The sequence below is a fragment of the Harpia harpyja genome, chromosome 1, assembly GCF_026419915.1.
Source record: "Harpia harpyja isolate bHarHar1 chromosome 1, bHarHar1 primary haplotype, whole genome shotgun sequence".
NCBI lineage: Eukaryota > Metazoa > Chordata > Aves > Accipitriformes > Accipitridae > Harpia > Harpia harpyja.
This window is the reverse complement of record NC_068940.1, coordinates 12386383-12398468: the sequence shown is the minus strand read 5'-3', so window position 1 is coordinate 12398468 and position 12086 is coordinate 12386383. Positions and strand designations below refer to the sequence as shown.

Sequence of the window (12086 nt, the reverse complement as noted above, 5' to 3'; positions counted from 1 at the left end):
TTACATGACTTTTGTGAGATCCAACTCCCAGCTCAAAACAAGTTCTCTGTAACATCCCACTAAAAATGTTGCAGATGTTACAGATCATCTAGGTTCTGTTTCATTAGGCTGGATCTGCCTGATTTGCTGATTGAACAATTATATGCATTTTCTCACTGAGCTTTGGATTTTATTAAAGCAAGTCCATACAAATGGTACAGAGAACTCATTTAAAGAACAACTCACACCTTCTTCTGTACAGTTACGCATTCAGTGGAGTGTGCACATATGCCTTCTTGACAGCTGTTGTTTTCTTTCAGGGATTAAAAATACCAATATTGATCTGGTTGGTATCAATTGAGATGCTTATGTTATTTCGAGACGGCGTGATCTTTGCTAAATCAGATGAAAATTGATTAACTTCTCTGTCAATTATTTTAAAATATTTGTGGTTTTTGAGAAAGTAAAAAGGGCTTCTGTGTTTCACAGAGAAGCCAGCTGCTTTGATTTTTGACAGCTTTCACTACCCTTGAGACTGTTTAGAAGAAAATACGAGGCATTTGTGACTACTTTGATGCTAAGCATGCTCTACATAGTACAACTCCTAATTATTTTGTGCAAGTGGAGGCTCACATCTGACAAACAGAAGAATTCCACAGAAATGTGCTGGGTCTGTTTATTCTTTTTCTCTAGCAGTTTAGGGGGTTTTTTTGCTCACTTCTTTTATCCTGGGAAATTACTAAGACACTAGCAATGCTACAAAGAAGCAAATTAGCCTCTATGCTTCTCTGTTTGAAGACGGATAAGGTGAAAATACACTCCGCATGAAGACAGTACTCCAGGTGAGGAATCCCACTGAACACAGGCTCCTTGTAACAGAGATGAGGAGTGCAGAGCAGCCCTTTCAATTTGGGAAGGTGAATGAGCATGAGAGGACCCTACCCAGTATGGGGGGACCCCATCCCCAGCACAGCAACTGCCTGGAGTTGGAAATGCTATTTCTTCATGCAGACGGTGACCGCTGAGCACAGCAGCACCAGCAGATGGGTGGAGGTGGAAGCAGCAGGCTTGCCCTGAGCACCCAGCCTCCCTTCAATGCGCTCCTGTGGGAATCCAGGAACGCTGGAACCACAAAATTCCCAGGGCTCTAGCTGGGTAGAGGACAGCATTGTGGCAAACACAGAGCTGCAAGAGCTAAATACAGTTATCTACAAAACCCACTCCATCCAGGACCAAGATCACCATGCTGCCTTGCAACTACTAGAACTTGCCTACATTAATGCAGCAAAAGGATGAAGCTCTGTGTGAATTTTACGCACGTGGAATCTGCGATACAATAGATCAAATTTAAGATTTAGCTATAAATGCAAGAGAATATTACTGGGCCAAATTTGGATGACTAGGAACATGTGAGAGGAGTCCGAAGTCAACTACATGTTACTAATCCTCAAACCATATTAGGACATTTAAGCAGAAGAAATGTGCAACTGACTCAGTAAAGTTGCAATATATTCAATTGCTTAAATATAATGCACTTTGCAGGAGGCTTGGGTGAATGAAACGCACACCTCGGCCCACAGAGTCTGTAGCTCACTCAGATACACTGTGCATCTCCACCTGTGACAGAGCCACACAAGTCAATGCAAGGTCTTTTCCTGCTAAGCACTGAATGTTCCCCAGCAGAAAGTTGCTGGGACTCAGCACCTCCTCAGAAAGAGCTCACAATATCCAGATCAAAGGAGCCCTTCTCTGCTTTCATGTAGTCTGATACTGCTAAGAGTTAAGTTAAATTCCAAGAAGTTATCCTTAACTACTTGCCATTTGTATCTTCTGTTTCAGAACTGAAGAGGGCTCTGCATGCCCAAAAGCACATCTGTTTTTCCCAACTATGTCAGCTGGCAGAAGAAAGGATGTTGCCTCTCCTCACAGGCTTTACCTTGCTTATTAAGTAATGCAAATTTCACCTGAGTATCTGAAACCTCAATCCACTATCTTGCTGGATTCCCAGATGTTTGGGACTGGTGTACGTCATTTTGCAGGATCAGGCCCTGCATCTAAAGTATTCTTGGTGATCAGCCTTAAAGGTAGCTAAGGGGACTAAAACACATAAAAGCATCTGATGATTTTGGAAGCAAAGTACTCTGTAGCTTGGCTGGTAAAGTATTCAAACTTGTTCTGAAACAGCAGAAAAAAACCTGCATACTTGGCTGGGAAGATATGTCAAAACTGAACTACAGTGAAAAAAGGAGTAATAAGAAAGGGCACAAATGCCTCTGTCTTAAAGAAAAGCTGATACTGACACATTGATGTTTCTCCAAAATGATGAGTCGGAAATCTGCGCTAGACACTGACAGAACCCATACTCTGCTCCCTGCTATAACAACCCCCATTCATTCCCAGCATCAGCCTTCTCTCTTTTTAATGAGGCTTTTCACTCAGACTTTTCTGCTTAGCTATTAACCCAGCAAACAAGTCTAGGAGATTTTCAAACTATTGTTTTCTCTGCACTTTAACTGCCTCAGTTTTTATACCCTTTTGTCATTCCACTGAACAATCTTTTCCAGCCAGGGCATAAAGCGTGCAGAAACAGTCCCTGGTTTTCTAACACAAGGAAAGGGCGAAAAGGCAGATACAGGAGCCAATTAGCCCAAACTACCTAGGAGTAAAAGTAGGGGCAAGAAATGAGAATAAATCCAAATCCAAATGAAGCATGCAGAAAATGAAAACTACAATAGTCAGCAAGGGACAGGACCTGAAGTCATTGAGACACACCTGAACATGTAAGCTGGAGACAGAAATGTGTTCCTCCAGGGGCGACCCCAAGGTGCCTCCCCTGGGACTGGGGGCACGCAGCACATCCCTGCTGCCCAGAGACTCTCTTTTGCTTTCCTGAAGCAGAGCTTTTCCATCGGCCTTGCTGATGGCTGCTGTTGGAGGCAACTGCTGCATGTCTTGCTCCCTGCAGGTTTGCTTCCATGCTGTGGTTTTAATCTTGCTGGCTTTTGGTCCCATTCAGCTCAGGTGTGAGGGAGGCAGGGCACAGGAGAGCGCAGCACCCGTATGTCATGAACAGAGATGGATCAGTCAGCACCCTGGGCTGGTGCAGAAGGAGGTGTGAAGAAGGGATTGATTTTCCCCTTCCCACTCCCTGACCAGCACCTTGAATCAGCCTGTGTGCTCCCAGTCATACCACAGTGGGGTAGTCAAGCCCCCACATTGCATTTTTTCTCCACATTAGGGCTGCATGCAGCCCTAGCTAGTTGTGTGCTAGTCATGAGGCAACCTGAAGCAATTTAAGAAGCTTTTTCTTTGGGGTTTATCCCTTTCCAAGGAGGTGCTGAGCCACTACAGTCACCGTGCTGGCTAACAAACTGGCTGTTATGATACCCAGGACTAAAGCCAAGGGATGCTCTACCTTGGGGTGGAGAATCGCACCTCCCTAGCTGGCGCTGTGACAGGCCGATGATGCCTTCACAAACCTTGAGCAGTTTTGTCTGCTCACCAGTGGGTCATATCTTTGGCAATGATTCTTCTCTTTCTGTTACACACTCTCCCTCTTCTCCCAGACTAAACTCTTAGCGTGCTGCTCTAATGTACCTACCTCTATACTGCTTTCAGAAGTATCTCACTGTGTTGTGGGGCCTTGGGCCCTGCCCTTCCCTCCTGTTCCCGCTTAACTAACTCTGCTTTACTCAGCATTAACATATATCTTCCTAAATAATGCATAAGCTAATCATTGCTTATATTCCCTTGGACCAGGGGCAAGTAATGAATTCAGCACAAATCATTCGATGTACTGACAGTAGTGCAGCTGAATAATGGACTCTATTAATAACACTAAACTTACTCGTCACTCGATAGGATGGCCCTTCTTTCGTATGGGTTTATTTGATGCAAATACTCTGGTAAAAAAATTGAAAGATGAAGGAGGGTAGTGGGAGAATATTAAAGTTAACTGGTGACCTAAATATACAGCAATATGTATGACTTGGAGCCTTACAAGTGTCAGAAGCTCAGACACAGTGCTATAGCCTGTCAATAGGCTGAGACAAACATCTCTGGTTCTTCTTGCGCTCTCCTTAAAGCCACACATGGAGTCCATTAGGTAAAATACAATTCTGCCAGCATAAGCGCTGATTTTACCCAGGATCCAGGGAGATTTAAAAAAAAAAATTGTTCTTCAACCCACTGGATTATAAAAAAAGACTTATTTGCAAAATGTTCTGTTCCTCACAGAGGACAGGGTGGCTGGTGATTAGTCACCACTAAAGGGGTAGTTATAAGGGCAAATACTGTGTAGCGGCGGGAAGGCACCACCAGTGATGCCACAGCGGCTGATGCCATCCAACCTGTGCAGGAGCAGCAACTCCCATTGAATTCCTGCAGGCTTTCGGCTGCAGATGTTCAATCCTAAATGTGGCAATCAGCAATGTAACTCAACAGAGTATGGGATGCTGCCATATCCTGTCGCACACCAAATCCTGGAAAAAACCATGCCTGTATTGACTTGTCAGTTTAAGGCACATACACGCAGGCAGGAGGCTCACACTAATGCCCACTGAAGTCGAAGCAAAGCCTCGGAGTATATTTACTACTAGACATGGAGCATTATCATGCTGCCTGAGCTGGTAAACACAGGCTTGGTCTCATAAAACTGCAGACTGCAGCTACAGCACAGGCACAGGTCTGCAGCATGGAGTCCCACTCATGCAGGGCTATTCCCCAGCCTGAAAGACTTGCCTCTTGGCAGAGTTACTATGCAATTTCCACATCCAAACTGGCCTGCCTCCAACCTCCTTGCTACCAAGCTCCCCTTCCTGGCCCACCCCCTCCCAAAACCCGATGAGCCCACCAGGAGAAAATGTGAACCTTTGACTCTGAGAAGGTACTTACGCTGGCACCAGGGATTGAACAGGATATAAGTGTCAGTCTCAGAGTTTCTGTGTGTCCGGAGGATACCAAAGGGAGTCCAGACAGCAACGTACAGGCGAAACTTCCCAACGATGCAGGTGGCAGAGGACATGATGGACAAGCGAATGGAGTTGTTCTCCTTGTGGATAATCTTGGCTCCCCACTCGCCAGGTTTCAGCACATCACCTACTAGGATAGGGATGTAGGTGCCTTTGTTTTGCTGTGGGTAGCGACCTGGAGAGAGAGAGATGAAGAGGTTCACCTTGTTTTGACCGTTTCTTCATTTCCTGGCAGTCCTCTATTCCTTTGTCTTATTTTCAACAGAGGTGGCAAGTTTTTAGTGGGCGGAAACCACCTCCCTCCCTCATTGCTCCACACAGTGCCTGGTCGCTTGGCAGTACAGCCACACGAATACATGCAACACCTTCCAGCAGGCAGCCTGTGCAGACACCCCAACCTGTCTCACTCCGGAAAGCTTCAGTCTTGCTGGCTTGGGCACTGCCAGGAGTGTAGCCCGGGCAGCATGAGCAGCGGCTGTCCCAGGCTTTCCTCACTCACCACTGTTTATCCTAGCGCAGCAAGCTGCACTCCAGTTTGCTCCTTGCCTTGGTGACAACTACGTTGTTGTTAAGTTTAGGTAAGAGCCCCTTCCGCAGTTCAGATGCACCCACCACCCTCGTCGCTAGCACGCAAGTGCCCACTGGGGCACAGACATGGGCTTTGGGGCTCTTTAGCAGAGCAGAACCTTGTTCTTCTCACTGCACTACTGTGCTGACAAGCAGAGACCAAGCACTCTTTCATGCAAGCTCACACAGACGGAGGAAATACAAGTCACTCCACCCGCAGATACCTACGCTCAGTTCTTCCCAAGCATCCACTCCTCATGGACAGAGCGGGAGGATATCCAAAGTATAGATGAGCATATCTGGGCTGGATAACCAAACTTTCTCTGCAAGCAATGGGTCCCAAAGTATGACACACCTCCAAAGTGTGACACACCTCCAAAGTATCGCACGTAATAGTCTACCTCATAGTAAGACAAATCATACCCCAGAGAAGCCTGTTTTACTCTGCCAACTGTAAAAAGCATCTAGACAGATAGGCTACATGTAAACATGTACACTGCCAGGATTCAAAGTTATATGTGAGGATCCACCCTTTGAGCCTGATGTAGAGCCAAACTGTATCTGGAAGCCAACCAGCAGTATAGACAGAAAAGACACTTGTGAGAAGGCTGAGTTCCTTATCTCATTCTCAAATCTATTCTTTGTTTTATATTTTAGGCTGAAAGTCAGACTCTCTCTTTCAAAAATAGGGTAATGAAAAGCAACGATGGCAGACAGACAGACAGACTTCTATATTTTTCATTCCTACTGTTTAAGAACAAAATTAAACTCACAGGGGCGTTGATTTTCCTGCTTGCTTATTTTTATACAGCTGATGTAGAGATAATCCCAGATCTGAACACTGCTACATTTTGGGAAAGGACAACTCCAGCTTTGAATCTGAAGCTTGTGAGCTGCCACGACATCCGTGTTTCTAAGAAATATGGAGCTATTGTGCTTCATCCAAGAGATTATTTGGTGCACATGAATTTCCATTTTGCAGATGTTCAGCACACATAAATGGCCCACTTTGTCGGCCAGGGTTGCTGTAACCCATGAAATCCATTCAGATCAGTGAGGGATGCAACAGAAGGGAAAGACCTACAGAAGAAAATAGGACTAGAATAAGAGAGCAAAATCAATAGAAAACACTAGAAGATAAAGCACTGGACACTTCAAATATAAGCCATCAAAGGAAAGCCAGTCTAGAGAGAAAAGCCTATAGAGGTAACAGGGATGAGAGTCTTGCGCCTGCTAACAATTGCGATCTGAGAGCTGAACATATTCTTGTTCTTTGTTGTGCAACTGGGTATGACCCAGCTTGCCTCTACTGCTGATATTTTACCTCTAGTTTTGACATAATTGTTTTTTTAAAAAAGCAGTCCATGCAAACAAAGCAGCAGAGCAAACCAAGTAATTGAACTGACATCCCTGAAAACCATTAACAAGTGCTACTTTTAAAAATACCTCCCTTGCCTCCTTCAGAAAAGTGGGAGGAGGGAGAAATTACTATTTTAATGTGGTTAGGAACTGACATTGTTATCTTCACTGGAAGGTGCACATCAGTGTAGGAGCCTGTCGGGGACAGAAGGAGCTGTGCTCTGGCAGGAACTTGGCACCACCGTGTCCATGCACACCACATGCACATGGGGAGGCTGCAGAACCACTCCCCAGTAAACCTGCCTGTAGGAACCAGATAGGATCTCAAAGAGGCTATGAGGCCTTTGCAAGACATCCTTATGGAAACCCCATCACTGCCACCTCATAGCAGGTTCGGCAAAGTACCAACCCTCTGGTATTCTCACTTTTCTGAAGCCCTAACACACAAAATTCCATTTACCCTTCCAAACAGGGGTCCCTTTTGCATGCAAAGCCACAAGACACCCTAATGTGCCTGTCGCTTGACAAGGGAGAACCCATAGCTGCTGCTGAGGAGTATACAAGGTCCTTTCAGCCCAGAGCCCTTGCATGCCCCACACAGCTGCTCCCACGCTGTACGAGAGAGAGGTCACTGCATTATCTTGCTCACCCATGAGGAGAAGGTGCTCTGGGGATCTCAGAGATGCCAGGGAAGGAATATCCTAGAAGTCAGGATAATTTGCAGATGTTATAAACAATAAACACAAGAGAACATTGTTTGCTTCTGACAGCGAGTAGGGTTCAGTGCTCGCTAATGGTTGCATAAAGCCTGAAACCACGAGGAAGCCTGGGAAGATGGGCAGAGCCCTCAAGAGCATAGTGAGCAATTTCCAGTGTTTTATTTGAAGAGAGGACAGGTTCCCTAATCTTCTGAAACAAAAACCGAAATGCAAATGGAAGAGCAAGGGAATTGTTACTTCTGACAGGAGCTTGTGGAGCTGAATTGTAATTGCACATCTAGACACCTGACAGCACCAGCCACACTAGTCTCATATACGCACATCTGTTGTCTTGATACTAGAGCGCTATAAAGCTGAGTAACTTTGGCATTACATGTTAAGGTTGCTGGCAAAATAATCCTTATGTAGGTTCAGTACAATGTTTATCAACACTGTAGGGAAGTCCTCTCAGGATGGCTTGGCCATTTGACTTTTATCTACATCTTGAGCACATATTTCTAGCTGCAATGGAAAAAGTAGGGCCCATTTGGGCTCATAGCTGGGATATCTGTAATGTCAGCCCTTTCTCAGAAGGGATAACATGCAGTGGTGATTTCATTCTCTGGGTTAGAGTCTCTAAGGAAGAAGATTCAATGTTACCCAAAGACTCATTACCAAAAGCCTGTGAATGCCTGGCAGAGCACTCTCTGCAGGGTCTCTGGTGCTAACCCAACCCACAGAGAGGCAGGACGGTGTTTGGGTGCACGTCAGGACCAGGAGCCATGTAGAGAAGATAAGATAAGCTCTTTTTATGCTGACAGGAGGGTGCTTCTGCCAGCAGCATCAGCTGGCTCAGGATCTCTCCTGCTCTGATTTGCTCCAGGAGTTGGCAGCCTGAACCACGCTCCACAGCCAGTTCTTTGTGGTTGCCTCACTCCCCAATGCTCACGTCTGCTTTGGGTGTAAGAGGCCCTGGCCCTCACACGAGGACATTTCACAGCCAATTGCTCCATGAAAGACAAAGTCATTGCATGACATCATGCTGTTGGGATGTCCCTGTGTGCTCTAACAGCACACGGAAATGGGAAAATCCACCCTGAGAACTCAGAAATCCTGGCGGTCACTGCACTGTTACCACCAGGCACAGGGTGAATTTTTTACAGGCTCCTTTGGCAGGTTAGAAAATATCAGACACTGAACGAGGGCTACTGACTATCCTGCCTTCAAGGTAGGAGAGGACGGGAGAGAATTCACAGTGACCCTCTTTCATGGGCCTCTAATTCTCTGCATTTCAATACTAGGTACTGAGCTATGAAACTGCCAGAAGACATTATTTTTACAGAAACCTCCCTTGTACAGAAGGTTTAATGGCACAAACATACCTATTTCCCCTGCTGCACACCGGACTGGCCTGCAACCCTTTGATACTTCTTTCTTATCTTTTCTCATCCCACCTTGGTTTCTGTAGCTATCCAAGCTCGGCTCCTAAAGCTCCTGCTCACTTCAGTTACAGTTCAGCTGAGCTCTACATCTCCTGGGGTTTCCAGGCACGCAGGAAAAGAGGAGCAAAATAGCTGTTGTCCCTATAAAAGGAGCTCAGGTCTCTCTTAGTGCTGTATCACAAGGCTTTGAAAGTAAATAAACATGAGTGAAGGTCTACATGGCAAAATGCACTGAAGCGTGTGTGGATGTGGGTATGTATGGGATGCCCCCTGCCACACACACACACTTTACAGGGGCAAAAAGCAGAGTGCAGTGTTTGTTAAAGCTTGCCAAAGTCTATTTACGCAGCAGCAAAAGAATGGGCCGTCTAAACCACAGAACTGTGGCCACGCACACATGCATTCAAAGTGAGTTATTTTTAACATATGCTTTAGCTCCTTAGCATGTCAGCTCCAGGCCCATCAGGCACAGAGGCAAGCTATATTTAATTCTGGGTAAAACTGCCACACCAGAGAGGGATTTACAGCAACAGAGGGAGAGCGAGAGATAGGTGCAGCAAGTTCAGCTGGCAAAACACGAGCGCTCCTCCTCCGGTTATCCAATTCTGCTGCTGTTCCTTACAAGTGACTAACAGGGACCAGGGCTTCCTCAGATGATACTCCTTCTCCTCCTCCTCCCCTGGCCAGTCCCTAGAAGTCCCTGTCTCCATCTAGTTTAGTTTTTCCCTTGATCGCCAATGGACATACACATTGCTGTACATGTGCGTGCATTACACAGCTCTTAAATGCCGCTGCTGAGTTAGCACCGTGCTGGTAGCACAGCCAGCGGAGGGACTGATGGGTGCTCTTGGATAGGCCCTACACAAGTGAGTAGATGTTTTACTTTCGGCAGGGAGGAGGGAAAATTTGGTAGCACAGAGATTAGAAGTATAGTGAGCTTCAGAGGATGTTTCCTCCCTGATGGAAGTAGGATACTTCTGAAGAGAGGGAAGTGAACAAAGCTATTTGTCAATAGTCTTTTTGGAACCCTCCTTAGAAGATTGTTTTTTAAAGGAGTTAAGGAATCTGTCTCCCTTTGGGATATACATTACACACAGGAAGGTTAACAATTTTGTTGTTAGGTTCATTTGTTTTACCTAGATACACTCTTTCGTACAAAGGGTAAAGAATCTATTTCAATACCAGCCCTGGAAGTATAATAATTGTGACAGGTTGATAAACAAATTTGAGCTGGAAGCCCCAAGTACAGTAGCTGCGTAGCAGAGGTAAGCCTTACTGTAGCAAGCAGCCTGGGGATGGGTGTTAGCATACTGGGACCATGCCTTACTAATCACTGTGAATAACTACAACAAATGTCAGGAAAGGAAAAAGGAGAGAAAGGAGAGAAAGGAAGAGAAGGAAGAAGAGAAAGAGGAGAAATAAGAAGAGGAAGAAGAGAAGGAGGAGGAGAAAAGGAGGACAAAAGAAGGAGGAGGAGGAGGAAGAGAAGGAAGGGAGAAAGAGAAGAGAAAAAAAACAGAAAAAAAGAAGAAAAAGTAAAACAAAGAAAAAGAAAGAGAAGAGATGCTCTAATAAAATCCCAAACAATCAAAACAAGCAAGAAGGAGAAACAAATTTTTGTAAAAAACAGTAGCATCCTTAAACCACTGCTTTAATATCACATCTGGGTCCCTCCCACCCTCAAATTCCATTGCCTTCACAAGTGCTGCATACAAACTTGGTAATGTAGGAAACTGAAATATCTTGAGATAATTGTTACTCATGGCTCTAGATAGGAATCCTTAACATCTGACCACTCTTTCCCAGGAGTGAATGTTTCTAGTACTTTACAGTTGTAAAACACACATCAGAGTCACCCACCTTAGCTATTAAAACCATTAAAAAATACAGCTAGATTTTATGTGCCACTTGATGCTGCTGCAGCTGTGCAAAAGGAGAGCATAATAAAGATAAAGATTCCTTTGCATGAAATACTGCATTCATGGAGTACCTTGAGGGACTCCCTCCTCTCTGCTCCTCTGGGGCCTGGCTGGGAATTCCAGAGGGGAGGAAAAAAATACCCCAGTGTCTTTGTTCAGAAAGTGGAGAGCTTTGTTGTTTGCTAAGAGCTGGCAAACAGGTCTCTTTGTCTGGAGTCAGTCTCTGGGAAATGTGTTCCACTGCTAATAAATTATTCTTTCTCCCCCAGAATGGGACTTCATGTTTAGTCCATCAGGTGTATCTTTGCTCAATTTTTGTAGTTTTTTATTAAACAAGCATATAGTGATTTAATAAACTCTCAATGTTGGGTTATGAACCAACACCAAAATTGTTTGCCCCCAGCACCAGAGTTAGTTACCTTTGTATAATGTCAAGAAGGCTCCTAAAAAACTCGAGATCCAACTTTTTCCAACAAGCAACTTTTTCCCAGAGGCAGAACTCAGCTCAACATCCCATCCGAGGTGCCAGGGGACACCTCATGTCCCAGCCACTCCATTAGCTACCACCTGCCCTGCCCCAGAGCTGCTGAGGACAAATGACAGCAGGGGTAGCAATACTTCCAACTAAGACAGATTTACTGCCTGAAAAAAGGAACAAAACCTTAACCCTCCCGGAATAACCCATGTCCCAACACTGCTGTGAAATTAGGAAAAGGCTGTGGACACTGTAGGACAGCATGAAGAGCACCACTGATTCTGGCATGGGTGTGCTGAATCGGACCCCTGGTTGTTTAGTTGTACTCTGACTATAAGTGGGAATTTGGTGTCACCTGAATAAGCCCTATGGGATCAGCTCTAACATCTTTATGTTCTTAGCTGCTTTCATGTGTTTATAACTATTCCTCTGGAGCAGGCCTGGGAAGACTGTAGAAAAAGGAGCAGTAAGTCTCTGCTCTCATCTCAGGCCAAAAGCCAATGATTTATAGAAGCCTGAGGAGTGCATATGGGCGGGTGAGTGGGTGTCCACGCGTGCACACATGTGGAAAGGTGATAGTAGCCTGGAGGACTGGGATTTATGATCATTCCAGAAGTCTGCCAATGAATAAAATGTTCATAATTATATTTAGGGCTAGACCAATATATATGGATTTA

The 12086-nt window shown here is 45.3% G+C and overlaps 1 protein-coding gene across 5 annotated transcripts in view; it reads right to left on the bottom strand.

Moving 5' to 3' along the window:
- F13A1 (coagulation factor XIII A chain) overlaps positions 1-12086 on the bottom strand; it is a 64816-nt gene that overhangs the window by 37906 nt on the left and 14824 nt on the right. For all 5 annotated transcript variants that reach the window (XM_052778400.1, XM_052778312.1, XM_052778645.1 and 2 more), the window contains exon 4: positions 4873-5124. In XM_052778400.1, coding sequence (XP_052634360.1) covers positions 4873-5124 — 252 coding nt within the window. The remainder of the gene's footprint in view (positions 1-4872; positions 5125-12086) is intronic.